We start from the raw sequence: 19,760 nt of genomic DNA on the forward strand, positions 1-19,760 counted from the left end.
CTGTGTTTCAACCACTAGATGGCACCGAAGCGCAGTCGGTCAGATAAACATCTTCACGATGTTTATTAGTAAATACACAATAATGAAATACAGAACAGCAGTTTAAGATGTGATGATATACACAGTAACGCGATGAGACTGGTCTGTTACATTTGGAAACGCCTTTATCTGGCCAGAAAGGAAGGTATGACTTCTACATATTAAAAACCAAAGACATCCCCATTTGCATGTTGAGCATCACAAATATCACATAAGAAATGTCTGATCATTCAGCCCACTTCAGACATGTTTGCAAACTTATCATTCTAACAGTCCTGTAGTGACTGGGACCAGCTGAGTGCTAGTTTCTTTTACATACTGTTTAACTGATAAACCTCAAACCTCGACACTGGTGAAGAGAAACTGTACTTTGTAATGCACATAAAAAAATCTCCAGTCTATCTCAACCATCTCAAGTCTACATCAGAGTAGATGCTGCACGGATTAAATAAAGCAGTTGGCACATGATTGCACATGATGTGTGTATTCATGCCATTTATGTGTGTAAATCTGGCGTGTCCTCTTGTTGCGGCACTGTATTTCTTGTCACTTCTTGCTGCAGGTGTGATTTAAAAGTCCTGGTATCATACACCCATACAGTGTCTATGCCCTCCCCAGCGGTACGTTCAGGGACCCAGGTAGGGAAAGGAAAGCGGCAGGCCACCACCTTGGCTGTTCTCGGCAACTCTTTTGCCAGCTTTAGCTCAAGCTGGTCCATCTGCAGATATGAACAGCAATGATTAAGATATGAGTCATATTTTAGGTTTCTGAAAACATACATGTCAAGATTTAATGTAAAGATGTTTCCAAAGAATTAAATAGTACCATTTCTCACCAAGAATGCAAAATTCAGCACTGATATATGTGTCTAAGGAGCTCGCTGACTAACCACTAACTATAACATGGAGTGTTTTACCGTAGACTTGAACTACAGATGTAAAAGTAATGATACTTTGCAGTTTTAGTCACATGACATAAATTTAATTATAAGATACAATAACTAAATTAAGTGTAGATCAAACACAAACACTCACCATTTGAGGGACTCCAAAAATGACAACATTCGAGTACTGAGCAAAACTGACCTAGTAAAAGAAAGAAATATAATCAGAAGAGTCAAAAGATACCCAGACATACTTAACATTTTCATTCTCATACACTGGTGGCTTTAGAAAGTGCTTCAAACCCCTTCACTTTAGGTGGGTTTAGGTGCATCCTGCTTGCTTTTATTATCCTTGGGATGTGCCTACAACTTGACTAGAGGCCCTCTGTTGCAAACTGAATTTAATGGACACAGATTACAGACACACACAGCTGTGTATGCAGTGTGTGTGTGAGTTCCCCTGATTAATATACTACATGTTGGCATATGCTAATTAAATATCACTGACCTTCCACAAGTCAGAGATGTAAAAGGAGGTGGAACGGTGGACTCCCTCTCTCCAGGCTTTGTAGCGAGAATACCAAACCAGCCAGGGGTTTAGCTCAAAGCCTGATGCCTGAAAGCCATGCTTGGCTGCTGCTATCACCTGCAAGAGTAAGGAGGATAAACAGAAATAAATTTTCTTAGCAAAAATGTATCATTAGCTACTACTGCAGCAGCAGCTGGTTGTAAAAGCATGTTTGGCAACACTTTAAAGACTGTTTTTTTCTCTCTCTCCTAGATTCTTCAGTACAGAATATATTTCTGCCTCCACGGGATTTTTCTGTTACTGAAGCTGGAATCTGTGGTAAATTGTGCTTCTCAGACACATGGAAGTGGCAGGGATTAGAGCTGGATAAGAGATAAGAGATTTATTCTTTTGGCCAGGGACAAAGCTGACAGGACAGTTTTGATGAAGTCATCTGAGAACTCATCTATTCTTCTATCCCCAAATGTGCAGCTGAAATGAGTACATTTGAAATACACACTACAGAATAAGGCACAGCAAATACAGGACAGACTACAAACAGAGGTGTGCACTACGTCGCAAATATTGTTTAGCTACTTCTATTATAATGGTTCTGGTAGTCTCGATAGGACAAGGTTATTTTTATGCCTCTACAACCACTAAGTCAAGACTTACTATCCTTCCATCTCCACTCCCAATGTCCACCAATGTCCCTGATCTGGCCCGCAGCACCTTAAGGACGTTCTCCACCTGAGCTGATGTCGCTGGGACAAATGGGAGACAGACTTTTCTCAGGGCAGGAGCGACAAACGGAGCTGCCGCCGCGTACAACGCTACTAGCGACCCCCCCACCACCCCCGTGACCAGGAGGCCCAGTCGGCTCCTGCTCTTACTGCGCTTGACGTCGCTCTCACACTGGCTCACCTGTGCCGAGTCAAGAAAAGACTCTGTTTGTGACATGACGCTGGTTTGACGAAAACATATATACGCAAACCCGCAAAGGACAGCCGAGCGACAAGTTGAACGACATAAACAACAGCGGGGGCTGCTAAAGGTTAGCTGGCCAATCTAGGTACTAAAAGAACAGTTTTCATAAATAAAATCACATATAATTCAATAAAACCAACAGCTCATTACACCTAGTCAAAAGCGTCAAGTCTTAGCTACTGAAAAGTTGACTTGTCCTAGCTGATCTCCAGTGCAGCGCTGTTAGAAGCCCGACTGGATGACCAGCATTGCATTACAAAGGTTCCGCTCTCCCTCCGTTCTCTATAACAGCCTGTATGGGACAGTGTGATTAATTTAAAACACAATAGAAATAAATAGACACACGTACACATGAATGAGAGCGCCATGTTGCTATGCACATGAAAGGAAAAGTCAAATATTTAATGAAATAAATAAATAGAGACCGTCATATAATCAACACAAATAGATCAGAAAAAGCACGACAAACAAGCATTTAACATTTGACACACATAAACAAACATCAGCATATACTCCTGAACAAACAGAAACAAATAGTTAAACAACAAAACCATTTGGACATCGACAGAAAATATAAGTTATAGTTTTCTGGTTCCACAAAATTCAGCTTGATAACTTTCAAGTTCACTTGGTTAACAGTTTTACATGAAACATGTTAATGTGTGCCTTTCATGACTACTATATTTGCATCATGTGCTGCATCCTCATTCTGGATAAGTGCTCAGAACCATTTTATTTGCTTTTAGGTGGAACAGTAGTTCTCAAATAAGATGAAATCTAAAGTGTATGAATTAGATGTAAACAGTAGATTATGTCTACCAACAGTGCACTAATGTCCAGACATACAGGAAACACTGCAATACATCATTCATTCACAAAAATAATGCAGTTATGTTATGTTATGATGCAGTTATAAATGCAGTATATTCTACCCCAGAGTTGAAACCAAACTAAACAAGTAACAGAAAAGGAACAAGGAACAGTGATGAGTAGCTCAGCATGTATGCATATAAAGTCCTCAAGATGGAACTTGATAGACTTGACAGACAATATCTTTGAGTCTGCGATCCAGTTCTCCTTAATAGAGCCATAATAGACCCTTGAGCTCACATCTAGTTCTGCTACCTTTCAGGTGATTTTCTCTGTTCTTATTTTATCAGATGATTGTTATCTGTTCTTTTTGCCATGTTGCCTTGCATTAGAAGTCATTAGACAGTGTACGGTGGACTGCGTTATCCAGTCCTGACATTCCATGGTGGATCTGATGGGGGTGCATGTGGTACTGGCTGGTGGTGGGACCATCATCCATCATCAAATCATCTTCCTCCTCTGCCCTGTACCCCTCTGCCCCATCTTGAGAGTAGCTATGCTTCATCACCAAGATGCTTCGTCGACCTGCTGGTGTAGTGTGGTGGGAGAGTAGCGGCGACTGCTGGCTCACCATCACCGGTGGAAGTGGCGGCACAAGAGCACCCCCATCAGCAGTAATGTTAGTGTCCCTCATGCTTAAGTTGGTATGGCTACCGTGGACACTGCCATGAATGCTCCCTTGCTGAGAGCCACAATGGTGGTCACGAATGCATTTGCTTGAGGAGCGGCGGAGCTTGTGGAACTTCTCAAAGTCCTCAGCCAGAGCAGCGTCTGTCAGGTCACCAGATGGGGCATGGCGCAGAGTACAGAGCTCATAGTGAGGAGGCTCAAAACCAGGGTGGAGAAGTGCAGGGTCAAAGTCATCCCTGATGATAAGTAGAGGAAAGGACACACATAAACCATGTAATACAGAGGCAGTAAATGTTTAGGAAGTAATTACACAAAGGGCTGAAGATTAGTGAGTGTTTAGCTTCCAGGTTATAAAACCAAAACAACCAGCTGAAAGAGGTTAAAAGGACCAGTTGATTTGAGTGGATGCAGAGCTGCAGAAGAACTAGTGATAATTCTCCAAGGGTTCATCGCTTCAAGCGATACATTACACAGTCATTCATTCTTATGTTTCAGGGAAAATATTAGTTAGAGCAGCTTTATGCCAAAGGGCATGTTTGCAATTCCTCTCCGTATTGTGAATATCCTTCAGCAAATATTTTCAATTATTCTTCTGGCATTGAAAGACTGAAATGATCAAAACCTAACCCATATACTGGTGGATTATAGTGTTATGGACTGCAACATATATTGATAATGATATTTCCCCCCAAACATACGGTATGAATCAAAAATGACTGTCTACCAACAGGTGATCGACATATTGGGTATTTCAGCCTATTTGGGTATTTTATTAATGAAAAATGTCTACATTTCAAAGTGAGCTTTAAAGATCTCACCGGCGGATGATATATTTCTTGCGAGGCTGTTTGATCTGGATGATAACAGAGATGATGAGCAGGATGACAACTAGGCCACAGGTTATTCCAATGATGGTGAGATTGGTGTTATCCAGCGTGTCCAGTATGCTAGCTTTCCTCTTCTCTAGTTAGGGAGATAGAAATGATTAAAAGATAAGGCACAGTTACGTGTTGCAAATATATACTGTAGCTGGTGTGAGTCAGTCTACCTTTGCAGTGATTTTCATCCCAGGGGTAAACACAGTTCTGGATGCCGTTGCAGACCAGGGTGTGGTTAATGCACATGTTGCTATGACAAAAGAAAGTGTCTCCCTCACATGGAGCTGTAAAACAAAAGGTAAGAGTCCTGCAGATGCTGTACACTCTTGACTGAAATATTCCCCAAGGCACCTGTCTTTAACTGTAATAATTTTGGAGGTGATAACAGGGGGCCTAATTTGCTGCTTCAGTCTCTCTTTGGTAGTAATAACTTCAAGCAAGCACTTTTGTAGCCATGGATACATTACTTTTTCTTGCAAGTGTAAATTTTTAGTTTACAGTAAACTGTAACTAGTTATTAACTAGTCATTAACTAGTTGCTAACTGTGCTTACAGTTTGATATGGAGCAGGTAGAGTATTTTGGATTTTGAGGATAGATTTATAATTTTATTTATTTATTTATTTTTGTGAAAAGAGCTTCCCATTGTCATTGGGAATTAGGTTTATAGGTTTATAGGCCACAAAACTGTTGGCTAAAAGGCACATGAAGCAAGGCTTATTGGGGATAATTTTTCCAGTTTTGTCACTATGAGCATGATCGTTCATCCATCCATTATCTATACCCACTAATTTCTAATCAGGGTCCCAGGGATCTGCTGGAGCCTATCCCAGCTCTCTTTGGGTGAAAGGCAGAGGTACACCCTGGACAGGTCACCAGTCCATCACAGGGCCACATAGAGACAAACAACCTCACACACTCACACTCACTCCTATGGGCAATTTAGAGTCACCAATCAACCTGACATACATGTTTTTGGACTGTGGGAGGAAACCAGAGTACCTGGAGAAAACCCACACAAGCACAGGGAGAACATGCAGACTCCACACAGAAAGGTCCCTGATGGGTTTCAAACCAGGAACCTTCTTGCACCATGCAGCACAAGCATAATCATCATTATTTATCATTTTATCTATCTTTGATCTGGAAACATTTATTACAACACATTTAACAAATAATTAAATTTGTATGGTTGATGATAAATTTTGTAATAAGCATTGACACCAATAACATGAAGCAGGTTTGATCTGACAAACATCTTTATCTCGCAACACAGCACTACCAATCATTTGTCCTTTGATTTGTTGTTTTGAGTTTTAAAGTGAGTACTGGCCAGAAGTCTAGCCTAGTGAAACTTATATTACTATATTAGATAATTAAATACTATATTAGTGTGGCCTACAGCCATACTGTCCTGCCAGCGTCCAAACCTGTCCGATCTCGGAAGCTAAGCAGGATCGGGCCTGGTTAGTACTTGAATGGGAGACCGCCTGGGAATACCAGGTGCTATAGACTTCGGGGCAGTCGTGGCCTAATGGATAGGGTGTTGGACTTGTAACCTGAAAGTAGCAGGTTTAAGTCTCAGGTTTGGCAGGATTTGTCGGTGGGCAGAGTGAACAGCCAGTGCCCTGTGCACCCTCAATACTATGACTGAGGTGATACCCTTGAGCAAGGCACTGGACCCCCAATTGGCTGCCCACTGCCCTGTTTGTGTGTGCACTTTGGGTGGTAATAGAATTTCCCCATTCCCTAGTAAGGGAATTAAGTTAAGTTAGTTGATTTGGATTAATACTTTTTTTTTTTCAAATGTCCAACTATTGTGATGCTATTATGTGTTTTTGGGATTTCCAGAGAATGAAACACACTCACGTTCATGGAAGGTAGTGAAGAGGATCCTGAATTTGCTTTTCCTGCTCCCCTCATCTGCCCACAGCCTCACCACGCCCACAGAGGACACTAACATGACATCGTTAGCCACAGTGGAGCAGAACTTATTCTTCAGGTGCTCCACTGAACTGCTGCCATCATAGATGGCAACAAAGTTACGCTTGCACTCATTGGAGTTGTGCATCTCGTACTCCAGAAAACGCATGTAGATCTATGGGAGAGTAGAATCAACTTAAACCTGCTGTGAATGAGGCATGTTTTGATGGCATGTACCTGGTTGGATCATTAGCTTCACATTTAACTAACATTAGCATTGCTTGTTTGTAGTTATTTAAAAATAAAAATGAAAACTTGTAGCAGCTGCACATTTCTGAGTAGAAAATTGTAAAAATCTAGGTACTCAACACATAACACAGGTATAACACTGGTTGTTGTTAGAAGGACATGTAGTCATGTGGTTAGGTTTGTAGAAAACTGATTAGTTGTAAGTCTTTGGACACCAGAGTTTTTATACACAACTAGCTGTCAACCACAACATATAGACATAGACAGACCTTAGATCTTGGTGGAGCCTTGATATACCACCTGCAGTCCACAGCTTCAGTCTGCTGTGCCCGGCCCTCCTTGCCAATTTGTGTTGATTCTACAAAGCCTTCAGGACCACTCAGTTCAAACTCACAAACTGTGGAAAATCAGATTTTTGTGTTATACTAATGATACTGCTTTGAAAAACATTTCACCATTGTTATCCCGTCTGTAAAAATGAAGACGAAGCGCATGTTATAAATTTAGGAAATCTGGTAGAGTAGAGGAACATTGTAAGAATATGTTATTTAACTACATTTAATCAAAAGTGCTGACCTGTTTTATGGTTTGAGTAACATAAACTCACTGCAGCAGATGTAATATTATGTTGTGAAATAATAACATACATTGAATACTCACGTGGCAGAGCTGGCAGTGCCCCAAGCTCTTTAAACTCCGGATCTAAAAGCAAAACATAATATTGTTGGAGACAAGTCTTTCTGCAGTTCCATCAAAATAAGAAGCGGGATGGAGTTTCAATCCATCAATAAAACAATTTCAAACTTTTTCCTCTATAAATAGTGTATGGAAAACAAAGTGCACAACAGTGATGCATATAAAAACAGCAAAAATGAAAAATGGTAATGATACTTATAAGCTAATAGTGCTGTGTATCTTATGTATCTTAAAATATATTTTGAATTTGTATCGAACATTTGCATACACATATATATAAAAAAGTACACAAATGTTATGATATGTGTGCATAATCATTGTAACAAGTTTTGTTGAGGAAAAGGAAAGAGATTCAAACAAAAACTCTGACACCAAATGGGTTAAGCATAAAGAAAAAAATACTACAGAATAAAAACAGCCATATTTAACAACATATTGTGAAAGACAATAAAGCACAGCTGGCCATGGTTTAAGTAATCTATGTACTAGGACATTCCTGATGTCCTCATTTAAGGCCGGATTTTCGTTATCAAAAAAGAAAAACACACACTCAGTGTCAGAAAAAGAAGAGATATTGTGTTCTGAACCTTTGTGCTGATGAATCCACTTGCTAGGTGGATTATAAATCCAGATATACCAGCTTAGTTCGGGACAGATTAGTCTGCAACGCAATGACAACAGTGACAAAAAAATGCCGCATCTTTTTGTTTTCAAAAGTCCCTGGGAAGCCTCCAGGTTAATATATGGTAGAGAATAGTTCAATGACAACCAATAGTAATACAACAAATAACAACACCAAACCAAATAAAGGAAAAAAGGTGGAGTAGCATGGAGTCCAGAGGGCGTTTAAAGTAAAGTTTATTTTTAAATGATCATTTATCACATCTTGAAATAGTTTCCAGCTAGTAATGCCAGAGGCTTTAAACAAAAAAAGGAAAATATTTGCTATACACAACACCTATGAAGGTGTGGGTCCGCAACCTGGCCTGTCTGTGTGGAGTTTGCATGTTCTCCCTGTGCTTGCGTGGGTTTTCTCCAGGTGCTCTGGTTTCCTCCCACAGTCCAAAAACATGTATGTCAGGTTGATTGGTGACTCTAAATTGCCCATAGGAGTGAGTGTGAGTGTGTGAGGTTGTCTGTCTTTGTGTGTCTCTATGTGGTCCTGTGATGGACTGGTGACCTGTCCAGGGTGGACCCCTGCCTTTCACCCGAGAGAGAGCTGGGATAGGCTCCAGCAGATCCCTGTGACTCTGGCTTTCAGGAAAAAGTGGGTATAAAAGATGGATGGATGGATGGAACACCTATGAAGTTTAATACAAATAATATACTGTAGTCTATATCTTTATTTAACTAAATAATGTGGCATCAAACTTGTATCAACAAACAGTGATGCAAACAGATAATTCACTTCATATATATATATGTGTGTGTGTGTACTAACAAAACAATAGAATCTAGCTGTGCAATATGTTTACAATAAGCCTGAGTTGTGCAAACAAGGCTACCTAGCCATTATTACAAAGCTGTCAGTAAGCTACAGCTATCTGAGCTATCTGAGGAGCCAGTAAAGTCCTGAAAGGTGCACACAGCATATTTTACCTTGTGCACACAACATTAAGTTGTGCTACTGTTGGTGAATTCTCTCCTACTACCACTGATGAGCAGAAGTAGACAGGAGATTAGCTTTTGGCACTCAGGGAGTCATTTCATTTTATGTAAACACACAATGTAGCAGCCTCTCCTGATCTGCCTATGGTAAAAAGTATCTTCTTAAAGGGACAGTTCTCTGTTTTTAACAGCTTGTTTTTTAACGTAAAGTGCTTACTCAAGTGTTTCCATTTCTGAAAATACAGTCTTATATGCACTTCATAAATTTCTAACAATATAAGGTACAGTAATTGTACTGTAAAATCTTATGAAATAATACACAATTTGTGTATGATAACTTCAGAAAAATGGCCCTTACTCCTGTAATGCATAAAAAAACAACATTGGTGCTTCAGAAAGAAAAAAGAAGAAAAAAAGAAAGATGGCTGGATGGGTAGACAGAGGGATGCAGATTAATCTTTGGCCCTTGTCAGTATAGGTGGCCTATAAAATCTGCTGTTAATAAAGCCTCTGCTTCGGACTCCCTTAAGCTGCTACTGCGGCTCAGCACTGACAAGCTGTATTCCCCTGAAGACAAGCTTTCATTTACTCTTGTGTGTGTGACCGAGGGAACAAGTGCTTGTGTGTGTGTGTTTGTGTGTGTGTGTGTATATATAAGCGTGTGTTTGAAGAAATGCTCCCCTCCTCTTCCCTTGTCAGCTGCAGCTGGTGTGCCTGCACTACAAATGGAAATAAGACTACATTCCCATCAGCCTGCAGCCATTATTAAAGTTGCAACTATTTGACATCACATGCTCAATATATTAGTACAGCATATATTAGTATATGAGTAGCAGGCTATATAAAAAAAAAACAATGTGTGTATATATATAGATAGATAGATAGATAGATAGATAGATAGATAGATAGATAGATAGATAGATAGATAGATAGATAGATAGATAGATAGATAGATAGATAGATAGATAGATAGATATTTGATTCATTCCCCATGGGGGGAATTCAGATTGTATATATCTTTAATGCAATTGAGGATTGAGGGGTTACAGCATGCACTATGTATACAAAGCTATGCTAATGTGTGTTTACATTGACCAGCCAAACAGGGCAAAAGCAGAAACGGTGAGACTGTGCGAAAGAGGTCATCTGGCACCCAACAATGTCAAACTCACAGAAGGGTAGTGGATTGGGAGAGAATGCCAAGGAAGGGAGTCCAAAGCTTAGAGCCGTAGTAATACTCTAAACATCAACCCCCAACCAGACAGAGCAGCAGCTGGTATGATATAACAGCAACCACATAACAAAAATGCTAAATTATGTGAAAAACCTAACTTAGTGTTGGTATTTTCCACTTTTTCGTCATACCCCCAAAACAAACTGACTAAGGACCTTCAAAGAAACATGACTTTGTTAATTTCAGAAAATGCCCCAATATGACATTTTTTTATGTGTTATATAAATCCATGTTGGACAAATGTCAGGAAGATGGCTGATATATTAATGTCACTGTTACTGGAGAAGCTATACTGAAACGCCATTACAGTTTGTTTTCTACAGTGTGTACTCAGCTCGTAGTTCATCAGGTACATGTAGTTATAAGAGCAATGCAGTTTAATTCTGTTAAGACGCTCATAATGTTCAGTTTTGATGCTGTAATGATTCAGCTGCTTTTTTGGGAGATTGTAGTTTATGGTACTGTACTGATACATAGAGATGTTTGTTTTGGTGTTAATTTGCCCACTCCATTTGTATCAGTTCAGGTACATGCTAATTACACTGCCTCAATATAAACCTGTAAGATATATGCTGTGAGATATGGCTGCTTAGAAGCATCAGTTCACATGGGAAATAAAATCAAACATTAAAAGAAGCTGATAATAGTTAATCTTGCAGTGGCTGCGGCACACATATTTTCCCTAGATTATATGGGTTAGTCTGCTAAGGCTGTAGTCAGAAAGATATTTGCCCTGCTACAATGCAGCTCTGCTGTGTCCTCAGTGAACCTGTAAGGTAAAAAATGCAGCACCCTGGTTCTTTGAGCTGTATTAGGCTATTTCCTTTTCCATTAACAAGACTTATGTCATTAAATTTCTGTCCTTTCTGGATGGTTTCTTATTAACCTCTCTCACTCACCTTGTGTGAAGTTATACCGCGCAGAGAAACCGATGGCCTCCAGCTCACCATCAGCCACAAACTTGATGTACAGGTACCTCCCACTGGACCGGACGTACGCAGGGCTTTCCTGCCCACAGTAGCGACCGATGATGGGTGAGAAACCAAAGGGCCCATCACGGACCTCGATGTGGTCGAACTTACACTCCCAGGATGGCTCGATGGAATACTTCTCATCGAAGAACAGGTCGATGCATTGACGGGGAGAGGCTGGAGGACGAAGACAGGTTGAAAATGGGTGGCACAAAAGCAGAGGAGTCTAAGCAAGAGGTGCAGAAAGTTAGTAAGAGGCTAAGAAGGAAAAGATGAAAGGCCTACCTTCTATAATGTAAACACATTCCCTCTCTGGTGGGTATTTCTCAGGGTAATTGGGTGAGGTGAAATACCCTCCATCAGGCTCCTTCACCCAGGTCCCACACTGCCCGGCTGGTGTCACACCTGAGTTGTTCTTCACTGGAAAAAACAAACTTACTTTGCATTTATATTGGATTTTTGTTTCCATATTCTTTTATATTAGAGAAAGTAAATATAATTTTTTGGAATGTTATCTTTACACTTGTCAGAAATGACTGGAAATACAAAGCATGCACTTAAAATAAATTGGTTTTATCAAGCTACTATGGTAGTAGTATGGTAGCTGCCAGAATATGACATATTGGACAACAAACAGGAGAGATTATTGTTCAGGTTGAAATAGGATGAACTTCTCTGGTAAGTGGTCATTAGAGGATATTTTTAGCACACTGATCTTTCAGTCTGTCCAATCATATTTTCTGGATTTGTGACATTTTCCTTAATGTATGTTAGAGGAGAAAGTCAGGAAGGATTGTTCTAATTGAACCCATCACTGGATAACACTAGTTTGGATTAGAAAGTACATAATCAGCCTGTCAAATCAGATGTGTAATTTTGCGCTAATGAATATTTTTAGATTTCTTCAATTACACAACTAGTTTATAAAATGTGACAAAAAACTGAAATTAATGATCTTCATTATCTAAAAATCTGGATGTCTTTAAATGACTTATTTTCTCAGAGGAACAGTCCTCAGATATTTCATTTACAACTGCAGATTCTTATAAACTGAAATCTTTAAATCTTTGGCGCCTTACTTTAGTAAATGAATTCAGCAAAAAACAGTTGCTCATACATTGTCTATTGAAAAAGGAGGCTATTAATCATAAACTGCGTTCATTCTAATATGAACCACATTTCAATCATCTGGGATTTGAAGATGAACACTGAACGCACTTGTTCTGGGCTGTAACACACAATCCCCAACGCTTTACAGAGTGGAAAAGAATGAACAGTAAATTAATGCGTGATTGGGTACCTTGAGCTTTTGTTTCGGTGGCTGTGGCACCGGACAGCTCAGGTGAGAGAAGGCTTGCTGCTAAAACTGAGAGAAGACAAGACAAGAGACAAGAAAAGAGAATCGATTTTGGAGCTTAAATGTTATTAAAATGTTATTTTCAATATGTTTCAACAATTCAGACTCTTGAATCTGCAGACTGCTAATATGCATTGCAAAAAAGAATTAACGTTGGAATATCTTTTTACAGATAAGCAAACCATAAGCGTCGATTGAACATATTTCTCGGTTATAGACACGAAATGTGCTTTTCAAAGCAGATGTTTGAGTAGGTTATGCAACATGTTTATACTGTAAACTTATACTTAAACTTACCGATGGGCAGCAGAAGTTTGTGCACCATGTCTGTTCCCTGAGGGTGAGTACCTCTGTCTCAGATATTGCCATTAAATTGCCTTGACCAAACGGATCGGTCAATTCCCACGTCCCACCGTCGGGGAAAATGTGCTGCTGTTCAGCCCATCAGCTCCTCAGAAAGTGCAGCAACATCCGAGCGCAAACACTTCGACATTTCCATCACTGCCTCTGTCTCCCTGAGAGCTCACAGGATTAAACTCCCGTCCTGCACAAACCTTCACAATTTCTGCTCCACCTTTAATCCTCTCACACGATAGACGCTCATTGACAAAGCTGCAAAAGTGGGCCGAGTCAACTGTCAAGTGTGTGTGTGTGTAAATATATAATATATATATATATATATTCCAAAATATGATGCATGCATTTCTGTGACCCTTGTAGCTATGTAATATTTGTATATAAAGTGTAATGAGAAGAGTAAGAGCAAAGAAGTGTAATATTTCCTTCTAAAATGTAGTAGAGTTTAGGTACAGTATAAAGTACCATAAAAGTCCTTTAGAAAATTACCTCACAAATGTTCTTAAGTACAGTAATTGCATAATTGTACTAGTGTACTTGAGATTAGTGGCATCATCATTTCCAGTTACAACATTGGGATGAGCCAGACATTCAACTGCTGCTGGACAAGATGATGCAGCCATCACTCTGGCTCATTAAATTTCAAGTTAAGTTAAGTTTGTCTTCTTAGTAGATTTTTGCACCACAGACAAGAATTTAGTGTTAGCTGTCAAACAGGGATAGGGCCACTACCCCAACTGGAAGCTTCCTATTCCTGCAAAAAGTGGTCCTCAGACCCTGCGTAAAGTCCCAAACATGAAGTGAATTCTTGGCTGAAGTGAAGAGCTGATGGACAGCATGTTGGCCCAAGGGGAACTTGTAGTTTGAAAAATAGCAGATGTCTTGACTAAAAAAGGACAGACAGGCTGCAACTGTCAGCAGATCTCTGCAGAAGAGCTTAATTCTCACAACGCTTTTTGTACCAATCCTTACTGTCTAGCCATCACAAAAGAAGTCACATTGGAATAACAGTGTCAAGTCTGTAATTAATTATTGTATAGTGTGTATCTTGCAGTTGCATCTTTGATCTGGTATGCTTTTTGCCAACAGCATGTTCACACAATCTATTTATAAGAAAACAACCAAAAAAAAGAAAATAGACATCAGATGCACAAAGCCCATACAGAACCATGGTGCATTTCACAGCGCATTTTCAGCTCAGTGTCTCAGAACCATACAGCTGGCTAAAATGCAATGCTTCAATATTTAAAATCTTAATAATTGACCTGCTGCCTTTCATAATTTGTCATTACATGTTTTTAGAGTGTATGAAGAAAAGCACAAGATAATAAACATTTATTATTGTTGTTTGTTAAAAAAGTGTTAATTGAAATGTTCAAAATCTGTTCAGTAGACCATCATGAGCATTTCCTTTTACTGCCTTAGTTTTGATTAGTTTGATCGAACAAAAACAAAATTTATGATTTAAATAGCTTTTAAATAGCCAGCTTTTGCAAATACAGATGAATTTATAAATTTACATACCCCGGGAACAATTTAAGAAATATTTCCCATTTTTTGCAAAATATAACTGAACATGCAGAACATGTGTCTTCTTCTTTTCCTTTCGGCTGCTCCCTTCAGGGGTCGCCACAGCGAATCATCTGCCTCCATTTAACCCTATCCTCTGTATCCTCCTCACCCACACCAACTATCCTCATGTCCTCCTTCACTACATCCAAGAACCTCCTCTTTGGTCTTCCTCTAGGCCTCCTTCCTGGCAGCTCTAACCTCCTTTTACCAATGTATTCACTGTCCCTCCTCTGAACATGTCCAAACCATCTCAATCTGGCTTCCCTGGCTTTTTCTCCAAAACATCTAACATGAGCTGTCCCTCTGATGTCCTCATTCCTGATCCTATCCATCCTCGTCACTCCCAGAGAGAACCTCAACATCTTCAGCTCTGCTACCTCCAGCTCTGCCTCCTGTCTTTTTCTCAGTGCCACTGTCTCTAAACCAGACAACATGGCTGGTCTCACCACTGTCTTGTCCACTTTTCCTTTCATTCTTGCTGACACTCTTTTGTCACACATCACACCTGACACTTTCCTCCACCTGTTCCAACCTGCTTGCACACGTCTCTTCACTTCTTTTCCACACTCTCCATTGCTCTGGACTGTTGATCCTAGGTACTTAAAATCCCCCACCTTCTTCACCTCTACTCCCTGTAACCTCACCGTTCTGCTTGAGTCCCTCTCATTTACACACATGTACTCTGTTTTACTGCGGCTAACCTTCATTCCTCTCCTTTCCAGAGCAAACCTCCACCTCTCGAGATTTTCCTCCACCTGCTCCCTGCTCTCACTACAGATGACAATGTCATCTGCAAACATCATGGTTCACGGAGATTCCTGTCTAACCATACTGCTGCTCACAAATGCTCTCTTCTGACCTCAGCCCAGCCTCCACTACTCTTTTACACTTCTCCTCCATTCCTCAGGCATCCTCTCACTCTCCAAGATCTTGTTAAGTAGCCCAGTCAAAAACTCTACAGCCACCTCTCCTAAACCTTCCATACCTCCACAGGTATGTCGTCAGGACCAACTGCCTTTCCACTCTTCATCCTCTTCAACGCCTTCCTCACTTCATCCTTACTGATCTTTGCTACTTCCTGCTCCACAACAGTCACCTCTTCTACTCTGTGCTCTCTAATATTTTCCTCATTCATCAACTCTTCAAAGTATTCCTTCCATCTTTCCATCACACTTGTGGCACCTGTCAACACATTTCCATCCCTGTCCTTGATCACCCTAACCTGCTGCACATCCTTCCCATCTCTGTCTCTCTGCCTCGCCAACCTCTACAAATCCACCTCTCCCTCCTTAGAGTCCAACCTATCATACAAATCCTCATATGCCCTTTGTTTGACCTTTGCCACCTCTACCTTCACCTTACGCTGCATCTCCCTGTACTCCTGTCTGTTCTCTTCTGTCCTCTCAGTGTCCCACTTCTTCTTAGCTAACCTTTTCCTCTTAACACACTCCTGAACTTCCTCATTCCACCACCAAGTCTCCTCATCTGCTTTCCTCTTTCCTGTCGTGATCTGAGGAAAAATGAAGACCAATAATTTGCCAACACCAAAACTCCAATGAAAAAAAGTTTTAATTTATTTTTTTGATGACAAGAAAATGGAAGCAGTGAGTGGATGACCAGTTCGTGGGAATGAAGCCGATGAAGTCTCTTTTCGTGCTGATTACTGCCGAGGCCAGAACCCGGAGTAACTTGACTTTCACACAAAATCCCCTTGAATCTGTCATTTCTTTCTCCACTCAGAACTAGAGGGTCCAGGTGTGCTTAATAAGGAGTTTCTGATCCTTAGCTGGGTGTTAACATGAATCCACTTGAGTAGAAAAAAAAAAAAAACTTTCCTTCTTCAATCGTGAAATAAGAAATGAACAGACTTAGCTTGACATGGTTTTTTGCCTTTGTCATGTGAGTCCAACAAAAGATCTTCTTAAGTCAAACAGTCCCTTTCTCCAATCATGAAACAAGAACAAGATACATAGCTTGGCATGATCGTACGTAATCAAATGAGAGTGGACAGAGTAGGAAACCAGAACCTGTATGATCCTTCAGAATAAAAGCATGAGACAGGAAGTCAAGTTGCCGATCATCACAGAACCTCCTGACCTCCCAGAGCCTGTTTCAGCTCCTCCCTGAAAGCCACACAACACTCTTCCTTTTTCAACTTCCACCACTTGGTCCTCTGCTCTGCCCTTGTCCTCTTCATCTTCCTCCCCACCAGAGTCATCCTACACACCACCATCCTATGCTGTCTGGCTACACTCTCCCCAGCCACTACTTTGCAGTCACTGATCCCTTTCAGGTTGAATGCAGAACACGTGTCTGTCTTTTTAAATTCATAATGACAACTGCAATTATAAAATTATGAAAGACACTATTTGACCACTTTTCTCATAAAGAAAAGTTTTCTGTATGATCATTCATAGCTTTTAAAATGGACAATATTTCTCAAATTGTTCCAGGAAGGAGCGTGCAGATTTGTGAGCACAACTCTGTAAGAGCTGGACATGCTTGTGGCATTCTCTGTATCAAGGATATCAACTATTATTCAGAAAGATCAAATATGTTGCACTTTCTTTTGTTTTAATTTCTTTACTTTCCAGATCATTCCAAACCACAAGCTCTGTGTGTTCTGTGCTGTTGTGGCTTTGGGTCTGCCAGACCTCTTCAGTTTCCTTCATTTTCTATTGATGCCTTTGGATCGTGTAGGAAACTGGACTCACTGACACTTTGGCTTTTTTTGCAGACCTACACTTTTATGGGTGCTGATGGTCTGTCTGTCTTTCTTTAAGTGCCTTTTTCTTGCCATTATGAGAACAAGATACAACTTGCTGCAGAACATCACTGGCCAATTATTGTTGAAGAGGGTGTAATAACACAGTCTGTTCCAACACTGCTTTTATACAGACAGAGGGGAATCAACAAAAGTTGGGACACCTGTAGGAATTGTTAATGTCAACTTTCAAGGCCGCATTTACTTCCATTGCTGCAGAACAGCTCTAACCCATTACTTCAACCCTGAAAAAGGCCTTTTTGTATAACTCTGAAATGCACATTATTTTTTCACTTTTTTCACCTCTGGCAATTTACCACTTACCTTTGTACCATTTCAGGTTATTCACTGGACGTGGACTGTTTAAATTTCAATACCTGGCAAAATGGTGGTGTTATAAAAGTTTTGGCCAGTAACGTACACAATATGCCAACTGAATAACGACATGTTTCAAAGCTTCTTGATTTTTAGCACTTCAGGCAAAAAAAAAAAATTTTTTTTAATTCTTTGCTGTCTGCCTCTGGATCTCAGTTGAGACTAAACAGTACCAACTTTCTTCTTGTTTTGCTGATATGAGTCACAACAACTTCAGTTTCAGTGCTGCTTCAGGGTCCAGATCTCCTTTTGTTTTCTGTTGTAATCTTCAGCTGCAGAGTTGATAATACAGAACAGCTAAATGTGCAAACTGCTTTCAAGTGACTTTAGGTTGACCTTTCGTGTTTGGAGGGTTGATCTGGTTCCTGTGTCATTCCAGTTTGCTACTACTTGCTGTAAGGCAGCACCTCCATGCTGGCCAGAGTTCGATCTGGATACAGTAAACCCAACCAATGAGGGTCATTAGATTTTGTTAGATTTTGTTTTATGAACAAGTTACTTTACCACAGTGGTAAATTTTAATCATTTGCGCTGAATGTGATTTTAGTCATTTACTGTCAGTGTGTTCTTATTAAAAAATATAGATGCTGAATAGTGACATTTTTGTCCATCTGGTAGTTTAAAATGCCTCTTTATTTTGAAAGTAGAAGAAAGATTAATAGGATAACCTGTTGCATTCTTCAGGCTGAAGTAGTGATATCCTGTTCTCAGTCTCAGCTTTCACAGGTCTGGTCATTGGACCACTATTCCCAATTCTGCCAAGAGTGACCCTTAATTCCCTGCTAAAAGTGGCCTCTGACCCAGGGTGAAGTTTGGGGCTTGCATGGTGCAACTCACCCGGTCATGGAGGATTCCCTAAGGCCAAAGTTATTTCTGTTTAAAATGTCCGGCTCTATCCAAGAGGGGGCAGCAGATCCTTCTACAAGAGAACAAACGTTGCTTGAAATGATCAGCAAAGCTGAATACACCTTTGAATCATACAGTATTATTTAATCACCAAAAGCATAAAGTGTGCACAATAATAATTGTTTAAAACTTCTACCAGGTGGAATCGGGACTGAGACTGCTGACAAATTCAACCCATAAACTTTCACAAATGTTTGAAGTGTATGCAAAGTCAGAAGAATCAGAGCTTTGAGTTTTGGCTACAGGGGGAAACTGACCCCCCAGCTGGCTCCTGCTGCTGCTACTGCTGTCATTCTCACACTCAGCAATGAAAAACCTGGTGTGATCACAGGCATGTTCAGCCCTCAAGAAAAGGAACACACCATTCACACATGCTCATGAATGGGATGTTTGATGCATTAGCACAAAGACTGCAAGTAATTATTTTTACTAATAATGTTTCTACTAGTTTTGTATTGTACAGATATGACTGCAAATTGTGTTCTCGAAGAAAACTAGGCAAATGATACAATATGAAACAAAAGTTGGAAGATCATTTTAATGTATTAAATGTGTTTTTTAATTAAGCAGTCCGTATGGTTTCTTGAACATTTAAGTAGTAGTTAATATAAGTAGTTTTGGCCAAGTGTTCCTGTCCAACATATTTGTAACACAAGTGTTGCGCTCTCAAAACATCCACCAGTTTACTTTCACGTCACTTCTAGTTTGATCAAATGCCTCCTCAAATAAATCAACTCTGGAGTTCTAACAAATGTGTGGGTGTGTGTGCGCAAGAGGTTTTGTGGAGGCGTGGTCCGCTGCGTTGCGCGTTGCTAAGCACAAATTTGGCATATAAACGCAAAATGAGCAGTGGTCCCATGCAGCCAGCCGCGCACTGACCGACCTGAGGAATTCAACAGGTACCTATAGACATTGCTGAGCTCTCTGTCTTCCAGCGTGTATGTGCAGTCTGGA

General features: G+C 40.3%; 2 protein-coding genes and 1 pseudogene across 2 annotated transcripts; 1 reads left to right on the top strand and 2 right to left on the bottom strand.

The window, feature by feature from the left end:
- Positions 1–38: 38 nt before the first annotated feature.
- Positions 39–2,631, bottom strand: atpsckmt (fATP synthase c subunit lysine N-methyltransferase). Its single transcript, XM_026313008.1, has 4 exons — positions 2,106–2,631; positions 1,431–1,568; positions 1,074–1,124; positions 39–757 (listed from the first exon to the last, which is right to left on the bottom strand). The coding sequence occupies exons 1-4, from the start codon at positions 2,388–2,390 to the stop codon at positions 536–538; spliced, it is 696 nt and encodes a 231-aa protein (XP_026168793.1). The 5' UTR covers positions 2,391–2,631; the 3' UTR covers positions 39–535.
- A 984-nt stretch (positions 2,632–3,615) lies between these two features.
- Positions 3,616–13,157, bottom strand: LOC113134495 (neuropilin and tolloid-like protein 1). Its single transcript, XM_026313900.1, has 10 exons — positions 13,130–13,157; positions 12,776–12,841; positions 11,761–11,895; positions 11,404–11,652; positions 7,627–7,668; positions 7,236–7,363; positions 6,664–6,892; positions 4,966–5,079; positions 4,736–4,880; positions 3,616–4,153 (listed from the first exon to the last, which is right to left on the bottom strand). Exons 1-10 carry the CDS (start codon positions 13,155–13,157, stop codon positions 3,616–3,618), a joined length of 1,674 nt encoding a protein of 557 aa, XP_026169685.1.
- On the top strand, positions 6,191–6,309 carry LOC113135034 (uncharacterized; annotated as a pseudogene).
- Positions 13,158–19,760: the final 6,603 nt, after the last annotated feature.

Source organism: Mastacembelus armatus, chromosome 17, assembly GCF_900324485.2.
Source record: "Mastacembelus armatus chromosome 17, fMasArm1.2, whole genome shotgun sequence".
NCBI lineage: Eukaryota > Metazoa > Chordata > Actinopteri > Synbranchiformes > Mastacembelidae > Mastacembelus > Mastacembelus armatus.